The sequence below is a fragment of the Pipistrellus hanaki genome (assembly GCF_964339955.1).
Source record: "Pipistrellus hanaki genome assembly, chromosome: 7".
Classification (NCBI taxonomy): domain Eukaryota; kingdom Metazoa; phylum Chordata; class Mammalia; order Chiroptera; family Vespertilionidae; genus Pipistrellus; species Pipistrellus hanaki.
Genome location: NC_140509.1, coordinates 61638877 through 61666616, shown reverse-complemented (window position 1 = coordinate 61666616; position 27740 = coordinate 61638877). Strand labels below are relative to the sequence as shown.

The 27740-nt window shown below is 35.2% G+C and overlaps 1 protein-coding gene across 6 annotated transcripts in view; it reads left to right on the top strand.

The window, feature by feature from the left end:
• The window catches only part of UTRN (utrophin), a gene marked incomplete at its 3' end in the record, with an annotated part of 411728 nt that overhangs the window by 350330 nt on the left and 33658 nt on the right, over positions 1–27740 (top strand). For all 6 annotated transcript variants that reach the window (XM_084889907.1, XM_084889908.1, XM_084889909.1 and 3 more), the window contains 6 exons: positions 1261–1335; positions 7651–7852; positions 13794–13879; positions 16364–16521; positions 18809–18978; positions 22668–22779. In XM_084889907.1, coding sequence (XP_084746033.1) covers positions 1261–1335; positions 7651–7852; positions 13794–13879; positions 16364–16521; positions 18809–18978; positions 22668–22779 — 803 coding nt within the window. The remainder of the gene's footprint in view (positions 1–1260; positions 1336–7650; positions 7853–13793; positions 13880–16363; positions 16522–18808; positions 18979–22667; positions 22780–27740) is intronic.

The window sequence follows — 27740 nt, the reverse complement described above, 5'->3', positions numbered from 1 at the left end:
ATGTTTAAACCATCGTGGCAGTAACATATAAAAGCAGTTGAATTACTAAGGTCAATGAAGCAAACAGGTTTTTCCTTTCTTCTTAAGAGAATGTAACCTTTGAAATGGCATGACCCAAAAACCATGATTTTAAAAGGGGAATATTATAGGAGGTTTTTATCTCTCTCATATTGGGCCATCTTAATCTTCAATTTTGTGTGAAAGCAAAAACAGTTACAATACAGCAATCTCTAATCCAACTGCTTTTAAATCTGCCTTTTAGCTCTTTCTTTATTTCATAAATCTTATTAAATTAGCTAGCTGAATTTTATTTCTTCTAAGTATAGCTGAAGAGCTAAATACATTTTTAATTTAAAAAATGCAAGAAAACTCATAAAATGGCAATTCTGCTCTTGCAGATTTCCAATAGAATATGACTTAGTGATGTGTGTGTGTGTGTGTGTGTGTGTGTGTTTGTGATTTTGAAAGAGTTTATTCTTTAAGGAGCAATGATGCTGCCGCTGCAGAGGGAGGAATAGCATCCTAAGGCTCTCATGCCCACTACCATTTCAACAAGTGGGGAGCACACTTTTAATCTCGTTAAATATCGGGTTTGTATGTGAACTTCCATTTGGGTGGGTGAGGGAGGCTTCAAAGTTGAACAAGTGAGAGAAAAGAACAAGTTTAGTTAGCAAAGGAGAGGGCAAATTTTGATGCTTTCTGACTTTTCATCTAACTCCACTACTCTCAAATACTGGTACTCTGTCTTTAGGGGACAGAGAAAGAAATGGCAATATTTACTCTTTCCAAAGGTTGGAATAGTGATTGTAAGATGATATGGACCAGATCTACGAAAGGGCAGAAGCAGCACATAGATCAGAATGGAGGAATGTAGAAATATAACTAGCTTTCTGAGTAGTGAGATGACAGAAAACTGACTGTCCTTGAGCAACATGGCCCTGGAGGAGGGTCCCACCTCGCTATGCAGAGGAAGAACCCTCTACCCATGAGGCCTTTGGAAGTTCACAGTCCAGGTGTGTTTCCTTTTCCTCATTTCCTTCCTTTTCCTTTCCTGGAAGTTTCTGCGTAGCACTGCTTTGAAATCTATCTCACCACGGAGCCAATGAACATTTATTTATTTTTCCTTAAATAAATTATGTGGACCTTGGGAGAAGACTTTTTAATGTGAATACGCATCTGAAATAAAGAAATATCTTCTTGCCATGGGATGTAAGTTAAGCAATCAGCATGCTTTTGAATGTGTTCCCTTTTCCATTACAGCTGACCTGAATAACGTGCGTTTCTCTGCCTACCGCACGGCCATCAAAATTCGAAGACTACAGAAAGCACTGTGCTGTGAGTCATCCTACCGAAGTTAATTACTTCGTTCTTTGAGTTGTCTTTCTTTCTTTTTTTTCTTTTTTTCTTTTTTTAAGACAAAGATAAATGAAGAGGGGGATGTGTTTGTAGAGTTAATCTGATTTTCAGTGTGCGTCACTCAAGGAGTTGGCTGTGATTCCATAATGCTCTGTTATTAGCCTGTCAGCATCATGCAGCCGTAAAACAAATGAACATATGCTATTCCCAGTGGGAGGACAAAATTAACCAAAATACAGCAGTAACATAAAAATATTTTTCTATAAAGTATGCTGCCACCCAATTTAAAAGGATTATAATAAGAAATCAAAAGTGCATATATAGTAGATCATTGCCTTTTTAGTACTTTGTATTTATTGGGAAGTGTAGGGTTTGAACCAGTTCCATTCAGTACAGACATACAATAAACACAAGTTTAAGTAGAAGTATGCATTATAGTGCTTTTATAGAGTATAGATTTAAGCTGTCCAGATTCAATTTGTGGGTATAGGTTTAATGATTGAGTCTATTCAAAGAACATTTAGGTCTTATCAGCTAGTTAATGTGGAAAGTGGCATTTGCCCATACTTTTAAGAGGGTAATTTAAATAATTCCAATGATTCTTGTTTGCTGCCTTTTGCTCGCAGTTGTTATACTAGTATGTCTAGACAGTTCAGTGAAGCTTTGAAATAATGCTTAGAAAAATGATATGTTACGGTTAAAAATCTGCTCCTTAAAAGTCAGGAGAAATTCGAAATGCATTTAAGCTGATTACATGAAAGGAGTTGAGGAAAGACAGTGCAGGATCCTTCAGTGAAAAGACAGCAATGCAAACCTTTCAAGTATGAAACATGTAAGCTATGTGTGGGAGAGAAGCCTGCGAAGGGCTGAAAGACACCTCTAGATGAGGCAGTATGAGATGGCTGTCCTGCACATCACATCATTCTGGAGTCCCACATAACTGGCAGCAAGGGTTGCAAAATTACCAGTTAAAAAACAAACAAAAAAACAGCACTCTGGCCAGTGGTCTGTATGCTGAGCCAGAAGAAAGCAGGGAGTGAATTAGGACCTCACCACAGGGATGTTCTGAGCTCAGTGAGTCCTTGGTGGCCGCAGTTTTGAAATAGGCTCAGCTGCATGTCCAGCATCCAGCTGCCGGACCTGAAAGGTCTTTCAGGCCTGATGAGCTATAAAATGAGGACAAATGACTCAGCCGCCGAGTCCCCACTGACAGAAGACTGCCTCATACATGTTCATTATGAACACGGCACCATTTTCACTAATGCTTCTTGGCGGGGGCAGGCATGGGGGGTAGACATTAATGCATTTGGTGTTTCTTTCTGCTCTTTTGTTGTTGTTTTTTTTTCCTTCCAAAGAAAAATGTTCCCCATTTCACCTCATTTCTTCAAATCTGAGAGGATCAGCAGAGCTATGCCTCCCACTTATAAACTAAACAATGGCATTTAGTAACACTTAGAAAAGTGCTGGCTTGTAAATATTTGAGGTGATGTTCTTTTTTTTTTTTTTTTTTTTTTTTAAAGATTTCACACATTTATTACTGAACCATCCTACTATTGCAGAAGGGGGGGGGGATCAACAGAGCAAAATCACATGTTCATTAATTCTCCAATTAAAATGCTCCAACTGTCCAGATGGTAGCATCTTTTCAATCATTTAAAGGTGTAGGCAACCTGGATACAGCATAAATATGTGAATCATCTGTCATGAGTGAGTTCTCATAGGCCCAGTTTGGTTCTTCTCCAATGTCTCCTCTTCGAGTTGTACCTGATTTTATTATCAGTTTTCATCCCAATCCATTGGGGAATGGGCCGATTCTGCTTTTGTTTCTTGGCCAGAAATGAGGTGATGTTCTGAGAGCCACCTGGCCACTACTTCCCCAGCTCTTCCCACTGCTCTCTAGCCTGGTCTCTAACTCTTTGTTCCTCCCAAGTACTGTTAAAAATTTACTCCTTTTGGAAACATTTACCAGCTAATTCCACCTGCTGCCCATTTTTCAAACACTTTATGATGGCCTCTAATGGCTGTGTCTCACATAAGTGCCCTGTGTGTGCCTCTGTGGGACAGACAATGTCAAGATGATTGCCCCAGCTTCACTGAGAATGGCTTTAGGTCAGGGGTTGCCATTCATTTTGTGTAAATCTCCACCCACCATGATGTCCTAATGTAGAGGGCACATCACCATCTCTGTCACTGTTCACTCCTTTATTGGGCTCCAAGACTGTGCAGGAGATAAAGAGACTTGGTTCCCACACTCAAGGAACTTAAACTTGGAGAGAGCACATTATACATACACACAACTCTCCTACTTACAACAGATTCCTGCTGCCCTGGAGTGAAATGGCCTTTGTCTGGCTTGTTTCCATCTACCAGGTCCTCTATGCTCCACTCTTCTCAGGTCTCGGGGACAGGTGAACTTTTCAGCTCTGGGTTCCATTTCTCGAGCCTAAGAGTACCTGTCTTGGCTCTTTGTGCTTATCCTCTTCCCCTGGCTGGTACGTTCTCTTCCTCTAGGTCCTAGTTTCACTGTCTCCTGGCTTCAGTGAGGCTTTCTGGGCTACTGCAAGTGGACCACCCCTGACATGTCAGCTCATGGATGCAGTTCTTATGTGGGGCCTGCCATATGTATGGTATTCTGTTTATTAACCACCTGTCTCTCCAAATGAACTAAGCTAGCATGTGAGGGAGGAATCTCTTTTCTCCTCCACTTTGGGGCCACAGCGCTTTCTGCGAAGACATATTGAGTAAATGATTTGAATTTGAAAGTTATAGGAATACACAAGAAAATAGGTTGTAGAGGATTTAGAGCTGCACTTTTGTATAGTAAGATGTGTTTAATTTTGGAATATTAATTAAAATGATATGATACAGTAGCAAAATTAAATGAAAGTGTATGTAATTAACATCAACATGGTTGACTCATAAAACTATAAAGGTGAATGCACAACTAAATGCTATATTATTTAGGGACACATATATATATATATATATATATATATATATATATATATCCAATAACTGAAAGTGAACTGAAAAAATTAGTTCTCCTATGATTCTCAGGGGATTGATTGAGGTTTTTCAAGGCACTTCCATATATTCATATCAATCTATTTCTTTAGCTGTGTGATGGATTAGTGGGTGTTTATTATTTTTCTTTAGACTACATGTATATTATATGTGTTCTTTTGTGTTTCTATTTTTAAAAAAAGCTTCATGTGATAGGCAATAAACAGAGAATCCAGAGGGAAGTGCAGTTAGAGGAGGGAGAGATCCCCTTCATTGGGAAGAACAAAGTAAGCACCCTTGAATAATAAGCAAATTAGCCAGGCCTGGAAGCCACACAGGATTTAGGTGGGCAGCTCTGATCAAGGGTAAGAGGGGAGGAATTATATGCATGACACAAAGGCCTGGGTGAAATTCAGGCAAGCAACTCAGTCTAAATGGAATAGCTTGCAAGATATGTTTCAGTATTCAGAAGTGCCCTTCAGATCACATTAGGTCCATTTAAAAAAAAAAAGAAAAGAAAAGAAAACTTTTCTTATTTTTTAGGTCCTTTTTTTTGTGTGTGGGGGTGTTCCTCAAACTTTACTAATGTTGTATTTAATGTGTGTGTGTGTGTGTGTGTGTGTGTGTGTGTGTGGAGTGCTATAGAAGCATTTTCTGTTTGGGGAATTTAGGAGAGAAGGCCAGTTGTGGCTGAATGCAGACAATATCTAAGGCAGATCAAAGGACAGAAGACGAGAAAATAGTGCAGGTGAAAGATGGTGGAGGCTGAGCTGGCTGATAGTAGTAGGCAGAGAGATGAGGGTATGGATTTGTGAAGAGGAGAAAGGACTGATGACTGGGGGAAACTGGTAGCTGATAAACTGCAAAGGGTAAAAGAAGGAGAGTGTTAGGATGTCTTAGGATTTACAGACTGATGGTCAATGGAAGGTAGTAACACTGCTCCTGGATTTCAGCATAAAAAGAAGGCAAGGCCTTTGTTTGGAACATGTTAAGTGAAGGTTCCTGAAAGAGAAGAGTATTGCTGTAGTTGGGAACAGAGCAGCGGGACTGCAGATGAGGTTTTCTTCAGGCAGGAGAAAACAATCTGGAGTCATCCAGAGAGAAGAAATCATTGAAGTGATGAAAGTGAGTGACTCTTTAGTGTTAGGAAACCTTGAGCATCACCTGTATGTCATTGGTGTCCGGGGAAGAGGAGATGGGAAAGGTGCTAATTAAGAATGGCCAAACAGTTCAACAACAGGAGTCACAGAAGCCCCGGTCAGGTACCAAAAGACTCAGGTACCAGTGAGTCTTTTTACTAAGGAGAATGATGACCCATTTTCATTTGACCGCCTGTGCCCCATATGCAGGATTAAAGAAAATAACTGCTTAGAAAATGATTCTGCTGTTGGTTTCATTTGCCACATGACTGAGCTGTCATTTCTCTTCCTTTGAAAAGGGAAGATCATAATTTTCTGTGATTTTAATGTAGTCAATTTTTAAAGGTACCTAAATGTGACACACTTCAGGAAGATGTATGCCTTGCTTAGGCACTAAGATAAGGTGTCAGAGTAAATCACTAAAAATTGAAGACATCGTGGTCTGTGGGGTATGGCAAATTACTGTCATACTTACAACGTGTGTTACAAAGGAGACTTTTCTGGATAAAATGTAAAGACAGCCTCATCCAGGGGAGGGTCTATTGTCACTTTATGCCCATGGAGGGATACAATAGCACTGCTGTGTTGCTGGCACAATTAGTGCTGAAATTCAGAAACTTGGAGTGTTTTGGCAGTATTTCAATATGCTTCTTTGTATCTATGTGAAATTGTTGTTCTGTAGCTCCTATTATCATTACTAATCCCTTCCTTTTATCACACACCATGAAAAGTGAACTTGAATTTTGCTCCTGCCCTCCTGGAGTTTATCATGAATAAAACCAAGAAAATGCTACAATGAAAATTTTGGATGGTTCTCAGTTTTTTGTTTGTTTGTTTGTTTGGTGAGTGTGTGTGTGTGTTTAATAGATTGTTATTGATTTCAGAGAGCAAGGCAGAGGGAGAAAGAGATAGGAATATCAGTGATAAGGTAGAATCATTGGTCAGCTTCCTCCTGCATGTCTCACACTGGGGATGGAGCCTGCAACACATTTGTTTAACTTTTTCTTGAGGTGGCATGTATGTTACATTATATAAGTTTCAGTTATACAGCATTATAATTTGATATCTGTATACACTATATAGTATGTTCACCACCAAAAGACTCTTTACCATCCATCAACATATATTTGCCATCCTTTACCCCTATTGCCCTACCCCTCTCCCCCTTTCCTCCTGTAACCACCAATCTGTTGCTAGCGTCTATGCCTTTGTTTTTATTTTGTTTATTCATTTGTTTCTTTTTTGTTCTATATTCCATGTATGGGTGAAATCATATGGTTTTCATCCTTTTCCTTTTAACTTATTTCAATTAGCATAATCATCTCATCATTCATTTCTGTCAAAATGGCAATGTTTCATTTTTTTATAGTTGAGTAGTATTTCATTTTATATGTGTATGTAAACCAGATCTTCTATATTCATTCATCTGTTGGTTATCATATAGGTTGTTTTGATATCTTGGCAATAGTGAATAATGCTGTAATAAACACAGAGATACCTATATCTGGATTAGGGTTTTTAATATTCTTTAGATAAGTACTTAGAAGAGGAACTGCTGGATCACATGGCAGTTCTATTCTTAATATTGTGAGGAATATTCATGCTGTTATGCATAATGCAAAGTTTGTCTTTTTTTTTAACTGACCATCTTTAATCAACTTTGTAACTTATGATGTACATGTTGAGAAATTGTTTAAGAATTATTAGTTTGAGAGTGGCATAAAGGATGAAATGGGAAGGGGGTAAGCAGGCTGTCCTCTGGAATTAAGAGAAGAAAAGCAATGTAACATGTGGGACTTCCTACCATTTGGAGTAGATTTAGAGATTTATGCCTTTGTATATTTAAGAGTAGAAAGAGCTTGGAGAGAAAAATAACCAGAAAAAGAAAGCTGCAAAAAATGATATTCCAAAGAGTGAAAAATGGGATCATATTGAAAAGTGACAGCTCAGATTCAAAATAATGCAAATGGAGATAGAAGAAGAGGTTAAAATGTAACAATGGAAATGTTATTTATTACTTTAAAAACTGAAAATAGCTAAAAAGGATAGATTCTTAAAGAACAAGGCAAATACTTAAGACTAGAAATGTTTTTGTTCCAATGTCATTATATAATGTAATGACTGTACATACTCCTTTCTCTCACCTGATTAGTGGATCTCTTGGAGTTGAATACAACAAGTGAAGTTTTCACACAGCACAAGTTGAACCAAAACGACCAGCTCCTTACTGTCCCAGATGTCATCAACTGTCTGACAACAACCTACGACGGCCTTGAACAGCTGCATAAAGATCTGGTCAATGTTCCGCTCTGTGTGGATATGTGTCTTAACTGGTTGCTCAATGTATATGACTCGTAAGTTTTTATTTTTTCTTATTAAAGTACAATTCTTGAATGATGTATGTTAATAATACAAAATAATATGTCTTCAAAGTGAAAATCTTAAAAGTGCTTTCAAAGTACTTTCTCCAGTGGAAATATTTATGTTAATTGTTGCAAATGAATGACTTTCCAAAAATTGGGCCATTCACCAACAATAAAACAAAAAAGAATGTCCATCCATTATTTTAAGATTTTGCTTTAATTACAAAAGCTGTCAAATTTGTAGGGTCTTTTGTTTTTTGTTTTGTCACCATGCTAGAGGAAACCTAATTTAAGTACCTTCAGTTTCCTTCTCCTTCTGGAATTTCTTATAGTATCTTTTGAAGACAATATTTTGTAGCTTTATGAACTAAAATAAATTACTGGCTCAGAATAATCTGTGATTTTTGTGTGACAACTTAAGAGCAACTCAAATGGCAATTAAAACCATTTTACATCTCTTTTGGTATTAGCTTTACTTATTGCAAAGGTGGTTATGTATGGATATGGTGTTTTAAGTAAGTTATGCTGCAGGGCACTAATATCTGTAATTTCATTAGGTACTCATTGTTACATAAAGAGCACTCTCAACTTCCCAAATAACTTAGTTGCCATTAACTTGAGTTTTTGAATGTGGCAGTGCATTTGTAAAAGTAATTCTAAAAAGACCTGCTGTGTGCTGACATTTCTGAACTATTAGGAGGAATTATTCATTCTTCTGGTAGGGGGTTAAAATATGCGAAGATGAAATAAGAATATGAGGACTGTTGTTTTTCTCTCACACCCGGAAAGTTCTCTTTCCATTAATTAGCTGTATGAAGATTTGTGTTTATCAGCCTTTCATTAGGTTTAGAGAAAAAGAAGATAGATGATAGTTCATAAGTAAACACACTTAACAGCTGATTCTGTATAAGTAAGTGATGATGACAATAGCTCTAGAGATGATTAATTAAAGTTTGCTTATACTTGGGAGTAGAAACATCTTTTCTTTTTCAATATTCACAAATATCATAAAGTTTTTTTTAAATAATCCAATAGCCTTTGTGTGCTTGAGCGTTCTTAAGAAATTCCTTGAGAAAGTGATAGCATGAATCTCAATTACCATAATGAATGTGGGATTTACTATATCCTTGTCTGACATATTTTAACACATTTTATTTTTATGCAACTCTATCCTGCCATGGTAAAATAAAAATGTTAGCAATTATGAACTATTAAGTTGATTTTCAATTTTTTAAAACTCCATAAAAGACATTTTCTATAGTAAATTCACCAAAATAGCTGGTCAATTTGGTGTTTTTAACTAAAAGCCTATAAGTTAATTTTTCATCCTAGGAAGAAGGCTAAATGCATAGCATATTCAGGAACTTCATTAGCCCTTTGGAGTGTGGTAGAGGTGCACATCCTGAACCATATTTAAAGAATGAACAGCCTCGGCAATGACTGTGGCTCTAACACACTGTATTAGTTTGCTCTGGCTGCCATAACAAAGTACCACAGAGTAGATTAAACAACAGAAATTTATTTTCCCACAGTTCTGGAGACTAGAGCATAAAAACAATATGTCAGCTGGGTTGGTTTCTTGTGCAGTCACTCGTCTTATAGATGGCTATCTTCTCCCTGCATCTTCACGTGGTCTTATGTGTGGTCTGTGTCCTAATCTCCTGTTCTTATAAAGACACACACTGCATTATGGTCCAACCTAATAGCCTCATTCTAACTTAATTACCTCTTTAGAGATCCTATCTCCTAATACAATTACATTCTGAGGTACTGGGAATTAGGACTTTAACATACGGATTTTAGAGACATATAATTCAGCCTATGACACAGATACATGCTGTTTACACTGAACAGCCCAAAGAGAATACTGTCACTTAGTTGGGAAGGAAGCAGTATGTGAAATGTCATTCTAGGAAGTTATCTGTTTGTATATTTCTGTTTCCCACTATCAAATGTTAACACATGAGAACTGTTCTACTAAGATACTGTTTCTTATTTAGAAAGGCAATATCTTGAAATTTTCCATTATAAAGGGGAAAAAAAGCTTTTAAGATATGCCTCCCTTTCATGTCCAAGAAATATAGCAAAGACCATTTGTGGGTCAGAACGATGTCTAGTCTGTTTAGTTTCTCTATCTTGGAGAAATATCATGAATTAACATTAGGAAGAAAACATGGTCTCTTATATTACAATAGTGTCAGATGGCCAGAATTGATTGCCCAAATATCTCTAGTAACTATGACTATTCATATTTCTTTTTTTTTATAAATATATTTTATTGATTTTTTACAGAGAGGAAGGGAGAGAGATAGAGAGCCAGAAACATCGATCAGAGAGAAACATCGACCGGCCGCCTCCTGCACATCCTCCATCAGGGATATGCTCACAACCAATGTACATGCCCTTGACCGGAATCGAACCCGGGACCCTTCAGTCCGCAGACCGACGCTCTACCACTGAGCCAAACCGGTTTCGGCTGACTATTCATATTTCTTAACAAGAGTGTTTAACTCTTTTCAAACCATTAGTTCCCTTTGAGAATCTGATAGAAACTATATATCTACTCTTCCAATGCACCAGAAAATAATGAACCCTAAGAAGTCTCTGAACCTTGGAAATTGTGCCATGATCTAACCCTTTCATTATTCAGCTGTCTGACATTCTTTCAGTTACCATATGTTTTGACTCCCTTACTTTGTGTAGTATGATGCAGACAGAACTGGCATTTGCAGCTCTTGAAGTATGTTCAACCAGCTCTTAAAATATAGACAGCAGATAATCAGACAGCAGATCATAGAATTCAGTAGGACTATGAGGACCTATCATTTTACCCTCCTTATTTTACTGATTAAGAAACTGACCTAGTGAGACAAGACAATTTATCCTTGGCCACCTATTGCATTATAGTGGTAGGTATGGCACTAATATTCATTTTTTAATATTGCTTGGTTATACTTACCACATTGCCATAGCTAAGAAAAAATAGTATTTATTACTTATCCTAAGTTTACTGTTGTTGGTTTTTTTTTGGGGGGGGGGAGGGTTGTTGTTGTTTTTGTTTTTGGGTTTTGTTTTGAAGTTTTAACATCTACCTCCCTTCTCCTAATATTGAAAAATCTGTTTTCTTCTGTTGTGATAATAAGAATGCAAATATTTTTTTCTGGTTGCTGTATGATTTGGTAACCACTTCACTTTTGACATCTTAATTTCTCAACTGAAAAATTGCAATGAAACATCTGCTTGGATCACCACACATAAGTGACTATGAAGGCCAAATAAACTAATATGTAGAAAGGTCTTCATAAATAATATAAATGAAATTGATTCCATTTATAAGATTTCATAGTCTTAGTCTTTATCTTCCCAGGGTAAAAAGTCTTAATTTCAAAATCTTCCTTCTACATTTAATGGAAATCAAAATTGTTTAAATTATTATTTAAAGTAATAGTTAGAAGACTTGGTTCAAATGCTTTTGTCTCAGTAGAAAATATTAACCTCACTTGCTGTAGTATGAGGTTATTTTTTTCTACTTTTCCAAGATAGATATAAATTGTAGGGTACATATCTTTCCAGTTAAACTAATGTCAGGAGTTAATTATGAAAACTATCAGGAAACCAAATACTTAAGTATTGGGTTGTGTCACACAATAATAAATTTTCCTAGCTCGCTATTGCCTCTCAAATCCAGATACTTTTTTTAACACCAAAGCCCTGCGTCGTCTGGCCCCATATCATCTGGACAACTTTATCAACAATTTAGCCTTGATGCAAGTTCTTGACACCTGTATGAGTCTTGTCACTGGTGCTCACATGCCTCCCTCTATTCATTCCCTTCCTTACCTTTTCTTGTGATACTTTCTCCTAGTTGGGACCGGTGAGCCATGTCATGCTCCAATGTCCAACTTACATATTTTTAATCAAATGTTGTTATGCTAAGGACTATTTAGACTAATCACCAACCATTAATTAGTCAGCTATCATTAACCTATATTGATTATTTCCATACATCAAGGTTGGTTTGTATATTCTTATGATTCTCTAGTTGTTTTCTTGTTTCACTTCCACAGTGTATGAGCATATCATGGGTAAGAACTGTGTCTTGTACTTTTGTAGTGATCCCTATGGTGGGATCATCGTAAGCCTTCATAATTGTTGATGGTGTGATGAATACATGACTGACATTTTCAGTAGTATTTCTGGTGATTTTTTCTTCTTCTGTTGACACCACAGACTCGAGGTCATCCTGTAATGCCTATCATTTTGATCTTTTTTCCCCCATAAGGGATTGCTTTGTTCTTAGGCATATTTATGTACTAGTCTATCCACACAGCCCTTTGTTATCTTCTGCAAATCTACTGTCTGATTATGTCCAAAGAATAAAATTTCCTGATTTCTGGAGGAAAGAAAAGAGACACTGTCTATTTGCATATGATAATTAGAAATGCCTAAAAAATATGAACTAGAAGCAAAATTTTTAGCATAGCTCCATTTAAGATAATTGTAAGTAACAGGAATATACAGTATATATTAACTTAGAAATTCTGCTTATAATAATTACATTTATTTTTAAAGCTTGTTTCATAGGGCAATTCTGAATGTTGTATACATGCATAGTGAAGGTTCAAGAGATTTGTTGGATATGACATAATATATTATAGATATTTGGTTTTTAAAGTACATTATAGCAATACCTAAGCATTTTAAAAAAAAATTTTATTTTATGTCATGATAGGTATAAAAAACTTACCAGAGTATTTACAATTTGTGAATGGAAGATGTCAGTTAATATTAATAGCAAAAATATCAATAAAATTAAGACTGAAATGCAGTTTGACAATAAGACTACCTAAAATTAAAGTTCCACAATACAAATATTTGCTTGTTTTAGAATAGCATGAATTACTAAATTTTATGTATTCATATAATTATGCAAAATTTTATTTATAGGTTTTTAATGCTTTATTTGTAAATTAAAAACATATTTTAAGAAAATTATCAGCAACAATATAACTGAAAACTGATTCTGAATATGAAATGTAAAGATAGCAATAAAGACTTTTTTCTTGACTATGTTTCCATAGCAAGGATCATCATATTGCTAATTTTTATAGTTTCTGCATTTACTTTCCCCATCCCCCAGATTTAGGATAGCAAGTAACATTTGGTAGACAGTTCAGTAATTCTTTGATAAATGATAGAATATAACAACTTTCTGCTTTAAAATAAAATAAATTTTTTGTTTTTTAGTCTGCTTATAAGTAAAATTGAAATGGTCTTTTATTGGTATAGTGTAAAAGCTATTTTCTCATGTTGATTAATTACTTTGAATTTAATTATACCTTGATGCTTCCCCAAATAGAGATTCCACACTTATCTGTTTAAGACCAATGGCTAGTGTAATTGCAATTGTAACACAAAAACTGCATTGACAAAGACACACATCAATTAGACAATACATATTTTAGTATTCAGCAGTGAGAAGCCCTCAGTATATAGCTAATTTTTCAGTCATTTTTCTGACATTTGATCTTAGATATATCTTCTTGAGTTAACTCACATGCATATATGTATCTACTTTGAATTTTGCATTTGTAGTTATTAATAAATAGATTTTATAGTATTTATAAAATGATATATTTTCAGCTTTATAATTAAAGTTTTAATTTTGCCTTAATTTATTCTTCCTAGTTTATATATTGGGTGTAACGTGACTTCAGGCTATCTATTCTCTAAACCAGGTCGAACATACTATTAAACTATGTAATGAAATTATGGTGTAGGTTTAACATTAATTATTAAATGTGAATAGAAAAGTCAGAACTTTAAGATGCAATTATTTTTTAATGGTTTACCCTCAAGAAAATAGATATTCGGAAATATTTCACATACTGTTTTAAATTTATGTAAGACATTGAGATTCTTATAATTTCAGGGATCGGACTGGAAAAATTAGAGTGCTGAGTTTGAAGATTGGATTGATGTCTCTCTCTAAAGGTCTCTTAGAAGAAAAATACAGATGTACGTAAGACCATTCTTATACCAATAGTGTTTTTAATAATGGGAATGATCATTTTATTGGAGATTTACTTTATATTTTTGGCTAGTAATAATAGTTCCCATTTTTTTAACCCTTACTCTACATGTCCAAGCTAGACTGATGGTGTTAATAACATAGTGGACTTGTGTATAATGAAAAGCTGATAATAGGATCAAGAGGTGAGGTGTCTTGGTGAAGTGAGAACTAATTATAAGTTGTATCTCATTTAATTCTGAGAATAATCATCCCATAATGATGTAGGCATCATGGTTTCCATTTTTCAGATGAAAAAATTAATGCTGAGATAGGTTACAAATCTAGTCAAAGGCTACAGTGACAATAATTGTGGGGTTAGGATTGGATCACAGAGTTTTCTGACTCTAAAGCCCAAGCCTTTTCTATATATATAAATATATAGAACTAGAACTGTTATAGACATAGTTAGACAAATAATTAAACGAGGAATCTTGGTATTTGGAAAATAAAAGGCCCATACACCAGAGAGACCTGCTTTCAAACCTCAGCTCTGCTGCTTAGTAGCTGAGTGACTGGGCAGGTGTTTTTACCCTGTGGCACCTCCCTCTTGAGGCCTTCCTGAAAATATCCCTTCATTAGATTCAAACAACACCTTGGCCTTTCTGTCTATAGCTGGTGGTCCATTTGCCTCATCAAAAACACATTTACAAAGATCCTTTTCAGTGGCCTTTGACATCTCTTCTGTGCTAATTTATTGGATCTTGTGTTTTAGATTGTGACTTCCCTCCGGCCCATTCCCACATTCTGCTGTTCCTTTTTACTTCTGACTATGACATAAAAAGTGTGAACATATATGATAATTTAGAAATGTCAACATTTCTGATGTTAATGTTAACCTTTCCTGGTTTGTGTGTAGTTTTACCTTAATGGTAGCATAGCAATATAGCTACTTGTCTCAAAAGATGAAAGTTGGACATGATTGATCTTGTTGAACACGTGCACTCCTCTGTACAGGCTATTACATATGTGCATCAACACTGTTTATCTAAGAGGTCTCTTCCCAGGACAAGTTTAAAATGAGCTTAAAAGATTAAAATAGTAAGAATCCTGGACAGATATTTTTCTGGCCATGATCATCTTATTTTTGACAAATGAAGAGAAACAAATAGAACTCTAACAAAATTGAAGTGAACAAATGATAATAAAAATTAAATTTATCTTAATTAAATTTGCTTTCCCTATGTATACTCATAATTAAAGTCATATTTAATGATAATAACTCTGTAAATATCACTAATCCCGGTTCAGTTGTTTGAAAGTGCATGCTGACAGCATTAGATCTGGCATTATTCTCCTTTAAAATAAAGGGAATATAAATTTTGATCTGATATTTATAATATTTATCAATTGGTGTGGCTTTTTTATGGTTTGTAGGATCCCATAAATATTTACTCCCCTTCTGTTCTTGGAAACTTCACATGAAAAACGTTTAGATTTTTTGTGATTATGAATATTCAGAACTTGGAAATTTCTTTTCAAAAAGAAGTAGTTTCTATAACAAAGTGGGTGGTTTTTACATAGAATTTCTCCCCACTCCTAAAGTAACTTATTTAATCATATTAGCTTTATTTCTTGGGACAAGCTAATAATTTTAAATCTTCAAAATGTTTCAAGTGGCAAAAGGAAGATAAGCAAACACTGGAAAGGAGAGAAGAGTTTTAATTTTATTGAATCGAGAGAGCTATGAAATAAATTAGTGTTTTCTTAATGAATAGAAAAGGCTAAAGAACTATGAAAGCAAGCATGAGTTTTGTTACTATGTTTTTAAAATTTGAAAAAATGTATTTTAGTATATGAAATGAAATAAAACAAAAATTATTTTTATAGCTTATGAGGACTGAGACTGATTGGGCCTAAAAAACCCCACATAAAACACCTAAAAATAAAAAACTCTTCCTTGTAGTTCTTAATGTTTTTACATAAAATAGATTTAAGTATAGTAATCTTTAAAAGAAGCAAAAATATACATTTAATAGAATATTAAATTTAGGAGTGAACACAAAACGTTAGTAAACAAATCGTTAAAATGTAAAGATTTGCCAGGAAGGCACATTTATTTCTTTGACAAGTCCTGAGAAGCTTCGTCTTGGCTGACTGTTTTTCTCAATTAGAAGGGAAATCCTTACTGAAATCACTGAATGAAACCCACACGTATTTTTTGTACCATTTGTAAAGAAAATCTGTAGTTACTGGTCTATTTAAATGTATTGACATACAACAGGAGGTTGTTTTCAGAAGCATGTGGTTAACCAATCTCCTGATTACAGACACAGAATATCAAGGTTGTCAGAATTCAGGAAATGACTAATTGATTCATGTCCTCATGATATATATATATATTAATCTTCATTGTTCAATCCCCATCACCAAAGACATAAGAGAACACTGCGGGCAGATGGAAGTTAACCTCTTGCCTTTTCTCCTTGCAGATCTCTTCAAGGAAGTGGCTGGACCGACAGAAATGTGTGACCAGCGGCAGCTGGGCATTTTACTACATGATGCTATTCAGATCCCCCGGCAGCTGGGAGAAGTAGCAGCTTTTGGAGGCAGCAATATTGAACCCAGTGTCCGCAGCTGTTTCCAACAGGTAAACACACAGGATTGCTGCTGTACAGGGTGTACTGAGGAAGAGTTTTGATAATTTCCCAAGAAATGGGACAGGGAACTTGGGCTAGAGCCAAATGGTGAAGAACATTGGGTGCCATTTCAGTAAGTTTGTATTTTGTTTCTTAAGGCATATTTGATTCAAGAGATGGTTATCACCTCAAGAATAGCTGTTTCTCAATATATGAAATCCACACTCTTTAACATGTGCTGTCAGATTGCTGTGATCTGGCCCTGCCTTTGCCCTGGCCTCATTTTGTGTCACTTATCCCTTTGCTCCCTGCTTTTCTACCCACACTACTTCAGTCCTTCCATTCTTGCCTTAGTGCCTTAGGACATGTATACTCTATTCAGAATGTTTTTCCATATCCTCTGCCCACAAACTCTTTCCATCACCAATCTTTATTTTTTAGATCTCTCCTTAAATCTAAAACCTTATTTAAACCTTTCTCTGGCCTCTTTAGATAAGGTTATGTGTTACCCTATTCACCTGTATTGCCTCTACCTTCTTAGGGTGCTCCTTACCATTATCATAATCATTACACTAGAGGCCCATTGCAGGAAGATTCCTGCAAGAATAGGGCTTCCTGTGACTGGAGCTCCCACCTGTCTCTGCTGCCTCACTTCCTTCTGCAGTACTTGGCTTCCTTCTACATGCCTGTGTATCCAAATAAACCACCATCTTTGTTGGCTTGATTTGCATACTTGCTCCTGATTGGCTGGTGGGCATAGCATAGGGATGGTCAGTTTGCATGTTTCTCTTTTATTAGTGTATATACTAAATTGTATATTTGCCTATTCAGTTTTTTCTTTCATAAAAATCTAAGCTTCATTAATAAGGATAATTTTTACCTTTTTATTATTGTATCCCTGTGCACAGTGCCTTGAATATCACAGCTACTTAATAAATATTTCAGTCCTGAGTTCCTTGGAGGCAAGATTTTAAAACATATATAAAATAAAAATGTTATTAAAATAAGGTCTTTTTTCTTTTTTGAGAACTTATGTGCAAAAGGAGAATGATACACAAAGTTTTATACTGGTCTAAGCTGTAATGTTAAACTGAAAAATAATTTTAGTTTCTTTTTAATGCTTACTGTATATAAAGCATTTTAGAACTGTTACTGGTGATATTATACGTTTACTTAAAGTATAGCCTACAGATATTTTCTCAAAGCATACTCAGTGATTTATCATTGAAGAGAAAAAAATATTGCTCACGCCATCTTTTTAAGGTGAATTGATGTTATGGGTTATTATGTTTTATAATAGCCCTTTTTCTTATTTTAGAGTTAATAAAAAATACCAGTTGAAAAATTCTAAATGTAATTTCCTATGTCCTGGTTCATAGAATGACTTTGACAACAACAGAAGAAAGATGTTTGTACAAATTTAATTTGGCACATATGACAATAAATTAGTCTTAGGATTTGCAGGGGGGGACTAAGATGTTTTATACATTTTGTTATAAATTTTGAAATCTTGCCAAATATATTTGTAGTACTGTACACTCAGTGTGATGTTGTAATAGGACTGGAGCAGGACACAAAAATAACAGTTTTTATGTACCATTTATAATGGCCTTCAAGTTTGGAAAGTAATCAGTGAGTTTTACTTTCACAGGTTTTTACTCACTTAGATGAGTGAATTTTATGAGGTTAAAGCATATATGTGAAAAGAATACCTAGAATAGTGTTTTTTGTTTTAATCTGAGTATATGAAAGTACTTGGGGTGTTTTTCTTCTTCTTATATAGCAATGTCTCTCTCCCCACCCTGTCTCTCTTTCTCTCTCTCTCTCTCCCTCTCTTTCTCTTTCTTTCTCGTTATTGTTATTAATCTTCACCCAAAATTATTTTCCCATTGGCTTTTAGAGAGAGTGGAAGGAAAAAGGAGACACACACAGAGAGAAATATTGGTGTGAAAGAGAAACATCGATTGGTTGCCTCCCTGCACGCACCCCAACCAGGGCCAGGTATCAAACCTGCAACCAACGTACGTGCCCTTGACTGGAATCAAACCCAGGATCCTTCAGTCCATGGGCAGATGCTCTATCCACTGAGCCAAAATAGATAGGGCTGTTTTTTAAAAAATTTTAGAATTTTCTGCCCTTGGGCAACCTAAAATATTTTATGATTTAACTGACCTGGAAAGAAGTACATGATGTTTAATTGTGCAAATATTTTTTCACAAAATTATGAAGCAGCAACACTTACTGCAATTTAAATAAATGAATTTTCTTCACATTTAATATTTTTTGCTTCTTCACCAGAATAACAACAACAAGCCAGAGATAAGTGTGAAAGAGTTTATAGACTGGATGCGTCTAGAACCACAGTCCATGGTTTGGCTGCCAGTTTTACATCGAGTGGCAGCAGCTGAAACTGCGAAACATCAGGCCAAATGCAACATCTGTAAAGAATGTCCAATTGTTGGATTCAGGTAAGATCTACCAGTGGTGGCAGGAGACTGTTTTCTGTTCTGTTGATGTCTGCTCAGTGTATGTCTATCATCCCTTCCATTCATTCATTCCCATTGGTGGGTTTGCCTTCTAAATAAATGAGATGCTCAGCAGAGTCTATCTGTCTAAAATGACATTTCTTATAGCCAGTACATGAAGCTTGTTGTTATTATTTTAATATTATTTTGCAATATAATGAACAACATAAACTAATGAACAAAAATAGATCCAGAGACAGAGAAGCATCGAACAGACTGTCAAACCTCAGAGGGAAGGCAGGGGAGGATGGAGAGAGGGGGAGAGATCAACCAAAAGACTTGTATGCATGCATATAAGTATAACCAATGAACACAAGCACCAGGGAGTTGAGGGCATGTGCTTGGGGTGAGAGGAAATGGGGGTGATAGGAGGGGAGGAAAGGAGACATATGTAATACCTTAATCAATAAAGGATTAAAAAAATATATTATTTTGTTCCAGAACCAAAGACTTTTCTGAATTGCTATTACATATTTTACAGAAAATGTTCATGCATGATAACTGCACAAATCATTATATTATACATATATGGCCCTGATGGGATTGGATGATATTCTGAGGCTTTTGGGGTTAAACTTGGAAAACATAGAGCAAAATTTAAATAACAACTGAAGTAAAGTAATGGAGTTACTTTGTTTTACTTCTACCAAGTTTGGTATGAAGTAGATTAGCCCTGTTTACCTGCACACAAGAGCACTGCTCACCACTGCACTTTAGTGTGATCAGTGTCAGATTCATCAGTTTGTGGCCACAGAGCAGAAGAGTATAGGGTTAAAGGCTGAATGAGAGAAACATTGGTGTGAAAGAGAAACATCAAGATGAAGTGTCTTGGCTGTCATGATCCTTCCACCTCCTTGTCTTAGGATAAGTATGCATTAGAATATATATGTTTCTTTTCTGCAAAGAATATTGGAAGTAACCCCAGTTGGATTTGGCAATCAATCATGAAAAATACAAGACTACTCAGCAGTGCAACTTAAGGTTTTGTATGTGCCTTTCACTCATTCCAAAAGTGGAAATAGCTAAGATGGTGATTTCGCAGATGGAGGGTCAATCTGGATGGCTAGGATTTGATTTGGTGCATATAGTATCAGTATCAGTGTGCTGAACTAAACAAATTGCTGTCATTTGACTGACTTTACCAACATAGTTTGTATGAAGAGTATTGTTGCATTTTCTGAGAATGGCAAACTGAGAAATAGAGTGTAATGTCCTGTTCTCCAGTCATGGTATGCTGGGGAGCCAGTCCAAAGTGTGACAAGAACCGAGTGCCTGGGGCCAGCGAGGCTGTACAGTCTAGGAGGATGGAAAGGCAGGTAGTTGTGGGAGGCAGAATCCGCCTGAGCCTGGCAGCCGGTGGAAGTCAGAGGGCAAACTCTGGGAGAGGGAGATGGAAAAGGTCCATTGAAATGCAGCAGATTTCTTGGAGAGGCTAAGTTTAAAGCACCTGGTAGGCAGGCAGACAGAGATGAAAGGAATAGCTGGAATGTAGCAAACTACAAGTGGGAAGATAGTCCAAATAAGATATAACCATCAGCATTGATCACTGCTATTTACCCAGTGCTTACTGTATGCCAGGCATTGTGCTCAAACACTGCATTTGTTATTTCATTTACTCTCCATAAAAACCCTATAAGATTGGCAGGATTATCTCTACTTTACACATGGAAGAACTAAGACTCAGAGATTAGGCACCTTGCCCAAGGCCAGATATCCAATAAGTGAAGGCAAAACTGGGATTCAAATATAATCTTTTTGACTCTGCAGTTCATGCTCTTAGTCAATATGGTATTTTTTTAAAAAGCAGGCTAGAATTTTAGAAGAGGTGAGATTTTTATACCAAGAAACAATTAGATGATACTGAACAGAACAATAAGATTTAGGACTTTGATTATTATGCTATGTTAATATGCTTTGATTAGTATGCTATATTAAAAAGTAATGTGAAATCACATGAACCATCCAGATAAACTGATCTGGAGAGACTGGCTTATGTAAAGCCTGCCATATACAGCCATGCTATAGTCCAGGGAGATGTGGAGGGATGGGATTTTTCAGAGTGAAGGAGAGGACAAAAGACTAAAAATTACTATCATTTGATTGTACTTTTAATGTTTTATTTCTTAAATAGAAAGAAAATGACATAACATTATGATTCAACACAGCTGAGATGTGGGTACATGGATATTTATTACGTTACTAGAGGCCCAGGGCACGAATTCGTGGACCAGTGAAGTCCCTCAGCCTGGCCTGCAGGATCAGGCTGAAACCTCCCGCCTGACATCCCTAGTTTTGAGATAAAATTGACATATAACATTGTGTAAATTTAAAATGTGGTACATATTGATTTGATAAATGTGCTGCAAAATGATTACCTCCATATTGTTAGGAAACACCTACATCATATCACACAATTACCATTTCTTTTTTGTGGTAAGAACATTTAAAATTTTCTCTCAGCAACTTCCAAGTATATAATATAGTATTATTAACCATAATCAATATATTACACATTAGATTCTTAGAAATTATTCCTCTTATAACTGGAAGTTTGTACCCTTTGACTGGCATCCTCTTTTCATATTTCTAGCTTTATTCTGTGTCATCCTTAACACATGGCTTCCATCTTCAAGGTCACGATGCTAACAGAATGGCTGTTCTTTTTGTTCTTTTTCTTTATTATTGAATTTTGGACTGTCACATTGGTAATAAATTTACAGAGGTTTCAGGTATTCAGTTCTGCAATACATCATCTGTGTATTGTTTTGTGGGTTTACCAGCCCAAATTGTCCCCTTCCATCACCATTTATCCCCCCATGTCAAAATGTCTCTTCTTAATGTCAGGTTCATTTTCCAGGAAGGAGGAAGCGGGACCATGCTTCTTCCTAACCAAGTTAGTCCCTTGAAATCCCACCCAGTGACTTTGACTTGTATTGCATTAGTCACACACCATCAGCAAGAGAGACTGAAAAGCATATTTTCACAGGGCACACCACTCACTAATAGTACAAGGTGCTATTGAGGAGAGAATGGCCTTCTGCCATGAGGTGTGCAGAAATAAACAAACTCCATTTAGAAGACAAGATGTCAATCATATTTTTAAAACAGGTATAGGTCAAGAAATATTAGTGTCAGTGTATGTTTCAGACCAGGTTGCTTCCCTGCCAAAATAAGCTGGATACATTAGTATATGCTGATTTATTTTCTTGAGATCGATTTGCAAGTGCTTTTTGCAGGTGATTTTAGAAGCTATTCAGCACTTAATGGTTTACAGGATTAATCTCACATGCCCTTTACATTTTGTTTCCATTTTCATTCTTAGTCCTTCATTTTTTTCTGTAAAATATTAATATATTTATGTTCTTAGTTATTACCTGCCATTCTGGAAGATGGAGGACCTAGGAGATATTTTTCCATTCTGAAACTTAAAATTTAGAATTTCACTCCTCAAAATAAGATTCTGCAAATAAAGAATTGTTTATTTAAAGAATTGTTTATTCACTAAGCAAATTCCACATTTGTGGCCAATATACTTTTGTAGTGACTTGGATGGATAAAATTCTTTCCACAGATGATTGATTTGGACTAAATATAGGCATGCAAGCCAATGAATTTTATTTTCTTCTCTCTAGATATAGAAGCCTGAAGCATTTTAACTATGATGTCTGCCAGAGTTGCTTTTTCTCTGGCCGAACAGCAAAAGGTCACAAATTACATTATCCAATGGTGGAATATTGTACACCTGTGAGTATTGAGCCAGTATTTGTTTGTTTTAATATTTGCTTTTTAATTAACTAGCATCTGAAATTATTCAGTTAAAACAACTTTGGGGGCAAAAGTCACTTTTAGAATGGCTTAATGATGCTTTCTTGTTGTTTTGTTTTCTTTTAAGTAAATATATCTATATTATGTTCATTCACAGAATTATTATACACTTTTCAGAAAAATTAATAGAATTTTATTTCCATCTGTGATTTTAAACAACTTTCTTGGCAGCAAACTCTATTAAGGGCTCATGTTGACCTACATTGAAAATTATACTATGTGATAGGAAGTCATGTTTCTTTTAGACATCTTTAAAATGTTTAATAATTACATATTCACATTAAAAATAATGTAGAAAAGGAAGAGAGTAAAAAAAATCCATAAATCTAGCTCCTGTTCAAGCAACCTTCCAGTATTTTTCCATGTCTCTGATTTTAAGATTTTGTTTACTTTTAATTTATATAAGTTTGATCCTTTTGTTTTCAGTGAACATGTTGTGTAACAAGTTTTCCCCTCTGTTGTCATGTATATACAGATTATTTGAGTGAATTACTCTAAATTATCTAACGATTACCTTAAATTTGGATATTAAGCTTATTTTTAATTTTCTGGTATTATAAACTCATAAATATAACTGTGAAGAGAGCTTTTTCCATATTATACATAAATTATATTTTCATAAAGTACTAGAAGTGAGTGAATATGAGTGTTCACATGGCCAAAATACTTCATGTCATTTTTCTAAAAGAGGTTTTTTAACCTCCCTCCAAGAAGTGAACCAAAATTTATTCATAGAGTTATACATTTTCTTTGGTTTAGGAAATTGAGTTACTTTTTGGATCAAAAATTGACAAAAAGACAGCAATACTTATAAAATATACACATATAAATCTCACATTCTTAAGTATCTTCTCAAATAAATAGGTACTCTACATGTCTAGGGAAGAAGCCTCTAGACAATGTTGGAGAATTATAACAGACAAAATATTCATAGTGCACAATGACCAACTAGGAAAAAATTCCCCCATGAAATGTGTGAAATACCATTTATTATTATGATTAACATATTTATTTATGTAACAAAAAATAGTGAGTACTAACCATGTGCCAGACACGGTTCTCAGCCCTGATACTTCATCAGTGTACTATCAAAATAGACAAGATTATGACTCTCCTGCTGCTTTCCATTTAGGAGGAGGGGATCTTTGACAAGCAACAAAGAAATAAATGAGATCATTTCAGATTGTAGTAAGTGCCTTTAAAGAAATAAATGGATAATGAGATAAAAGGTTACAGGAGGCACTTTAAATACAGAAATAAGTCAATATCTTCCTGATAACATTTGAGTTGAGATTGAAGGAAAAGAAAGAATAACTTTACTGCATGGGTATAGAACTAGTCGAGGAAAGAGACAACACACAAGGGAGTCTGCAGGTGAAAAAGAGGTTAGTGTGATTGGGGCACAGGAGAGAGGATATTCCACAAGGGGAGTGTAGTAGGTAGGCACTGGCTATTTACTTTGAATTGTGGGCCCCTTGTTAAAAAATTATTGTGATATTCAAGATGGCAAAACCAGAGCATTACGCCAAGTTCAGAGCTTTCTGAGCACGGGACCCTGTGCAACTACACAGAGGGGTGGGAAGGAGATGGAAAAGACTTGAGGACCAATAGAAACAAATGAATTTTATAGAAAGTGAATTTATCTCATCTCAAAAGGGAGAGTAGTAGATAGGATTAAAAAGAAAGTCAGGAACCAATTTGTGAGACGCTGAAGGTCATTGTAAGGGATTTGGATTAGAGAGAAATATAGTATTAACTTGAGGCCTAGTGCACGAAATTTGTGCATGGGTAGGGTCCCTAGGCCTAGCTGATAATCAGGGCTGATCAGGGCCTTCTGGCTTGCAGGATGTCAGCCCTGGCCTTCTTTCATCCCACGCTGCCCCCTGGTGGTAAGCACATGTCATAATGAGTGATCTAACTCCCAGTCTCCTGGTCAAACTCCAGAGGAGACAATTTGCATATTAGGCCTTTATTTATAGAGATAGATAAATAGATGATAGATAGATAGATAGATAGATAGATAGATAGATAGATAGATAGATAGATAGATAATAGATAGATAGATGATAGATAGATAGATATAGAGATATTTATGTGATCATAGCTAGAAATTTAAGAAACTGTATAAAAGCTAATGTAAAAATGAAAAAAAAAATAGGGTAAGTATATGTTAAAGATCTATAAAAATGATTACATATTCAAAAATGTATAAAGAAAAGATGTATAAAATTAATATTTTTCTTGTTTTTAACTACAGTAATCCCTAATGATTTTGCAAAATACCCACAAAATTCCCTATCAGTGATTGGGCAGTGGGTGCATGCTTGAGTATCACTGATACACTGATGAATTTCACTTTCCAACTAACATTAAAATTAAATTCGTAAATTATCTAGAACCCTTATTATCATATAGTCCTCCCAAAGTCATTGTTGTTATGTCTAAGATTACAGCTTACTCTACATTGTACAAGTTGGCTCCCTGTCTTCAGACATGCTTTGGGAAGTTCTTTGCCCATTTCTGAAGATTTCATAGTGATCTTCATCAGCAACCTATATTCATAAATCACCTCTTATGACTGTTTTTCTTTTCTGCTTTTGACCCCACAACTTTGGATAAAATGGAGAAATCCATATAAGTTGAGTCTTTGAAAGGCATAACCTTGAAATTAATAGTAATAAATTACTTTAGCAGGTTTTTCTTTTTCTTTTTAGTGAACTTCCTTTATGGTGCATTCATCTTTTACCCAACATTCTCTAAACACATTTTATATCTGCCTTAGAAAATGAAATCAAATGTAAAAACATCAATGCAATGATAATAAACACCACATGAGTGGTAAATGGATCAGACCTTTTCATACAAATCTTCTTGTTTGCATTTCTCATAGCGCATCTCCATTTGCAAATCTAGGAAAGTGTGCTAGTTACATTACTGTCTTTATTCCTTTCTCCTTTAAGTTTATCTGAATCACAATGTTTCTATATTTGAAGCTTATGTTTTTGAAACTTAGAAGTCTTATCATAAACCCTCAGGGCTCCAGAAATAGTTCTTGGAACATATCAGCTTATTATCTATAACAATGTTTGTCTTTAGATGTAGGAAGACTAATAGTGTATGAAGGAGCTATCATTATTTATGAAGGTATTTTCTGGAATTGATAATTAGACATTTATATATAGAAATGAAGTGGAATTTTTCTCTCCAAGAAATAATTGTTTAACTCTTATTTTTCCTGATAATTCTGTAATCCAAATTTGTACATTTGAGAATTCGTTCTTTAAGGCTCAAAATGAATATTTGAAGACAGACAACATGACATAGACTATATGTGATACCTGTTACCATTCTCTATTCATTAAAATCCTACCTTTTCACAAAAACAGCTCAACCCCTACTTTGTGTATCAAATATTCCGAGACCCTCTGTTTCCTCTCACCAAAACAGTGTCATTTTGTGATTTCTACTGATAGCCCTTACTTCACTAGTTAATATTTTGAGTGTGTTATTCTGTACTGTTTTTGTGGAAATGCTTTTGCCTCTTCAGTTGTCTTTTAAATTACTTGAGGACTCTTTTTTTTTTTTTTTTTTTTTTTACTATACTTGGTTACTTGGTTCATAGAAGCTAAATGAGCTCATATCTGCTGTTATAAATACTAACTGGAGAATATTAAAGCTGGAAATAATCTAGCTAAGTCATTCTCATTTTAAAGAAGAAGCTAAATCTTACAGAAGATAAATGATTTGTTCAATGTCAGTGGCATAGATTTATTATTTAACTCCATTGGGATGTAGTCATAAGCATTTAGTGTTTTCTGTTCTTTTGCAGGAATATTATATTCAGTGGGGACCCTGTTTTATACCAGGCATATTGTTGGGGACTAGAAATACAGAGAAAATATAATGAACGAAAGATGATCTCTATGTGGGGAATTTCAACAAAAGACTATTACATTTTTACGTGATTAAGTTTATGGATCAAGATAATATTTAGATTTTTTTCTTATTACCTGCTCACTACATGTTTGAATTTGGGAATTATTATTTATTTTTAAAATAGCTACATATTATATTATTTTCATTTAATTTTATAATGAAAATTACCCTAATTGGATCTTTTTAAAAATCATCTATATTCTCTGTTGCAAATAACCTAAATTGAATTCAAATTAGAAACGTTTGTATATTAGAACATGTGATAATCCATTAGAGAAAGAGGATGATGAAATTTACATATGATTTATAAGAGTCTTTGCAATTCTTTACAAGGTTGGGTAGGGTTAAATATTATGGAAAATGGAAAATATTTAGAATTGCTACTGGGGGCAAGCATGACTCACCAAAAATTGAGTAAATTAATTGCTAGACTGCCACCAGAGTGCAGCTGAGGTTAATTGGCAAGCTTTGCAGTCTGTGACCCTGTCATTGCAGCTGCTTTGGAATTAAAAGGTGGTAGGTATAGTTGAAGGCCAAGAGAGTGAAGGATTTAAAGGTGTTAGTGGTACTAGGATGGATTGGGCTATCCTTATGCTGAAGAAATCCCAAAGTGGTTTGGGCTAGAGATCAAGACCCTGGAGACAAGAATGGATTTACTCATATTAAAAAAGTAGGAGCAAGGGTCAGAAGGTTTTAGGCAGTGAAAAATTTATCCAAGGTAGAGATTTGAGAATGGAAAATGTGTTATGATGAGTCCTGAGGTGTGGCCATATCCCAGTGTGTGATTAAAGTGGGACATGAAAGGTTACAGAGATGAGATGGGGTTTAGAAGACTGTCAATCTCTAGCAGTGACAGATGATAGTGTGTCTGGTCAAGTACAGTCAAAGGGAATAGACAGGCACTTTGGTTTTAGTGGGTGATCAGGTGGAGGCTAAGGGGAAAA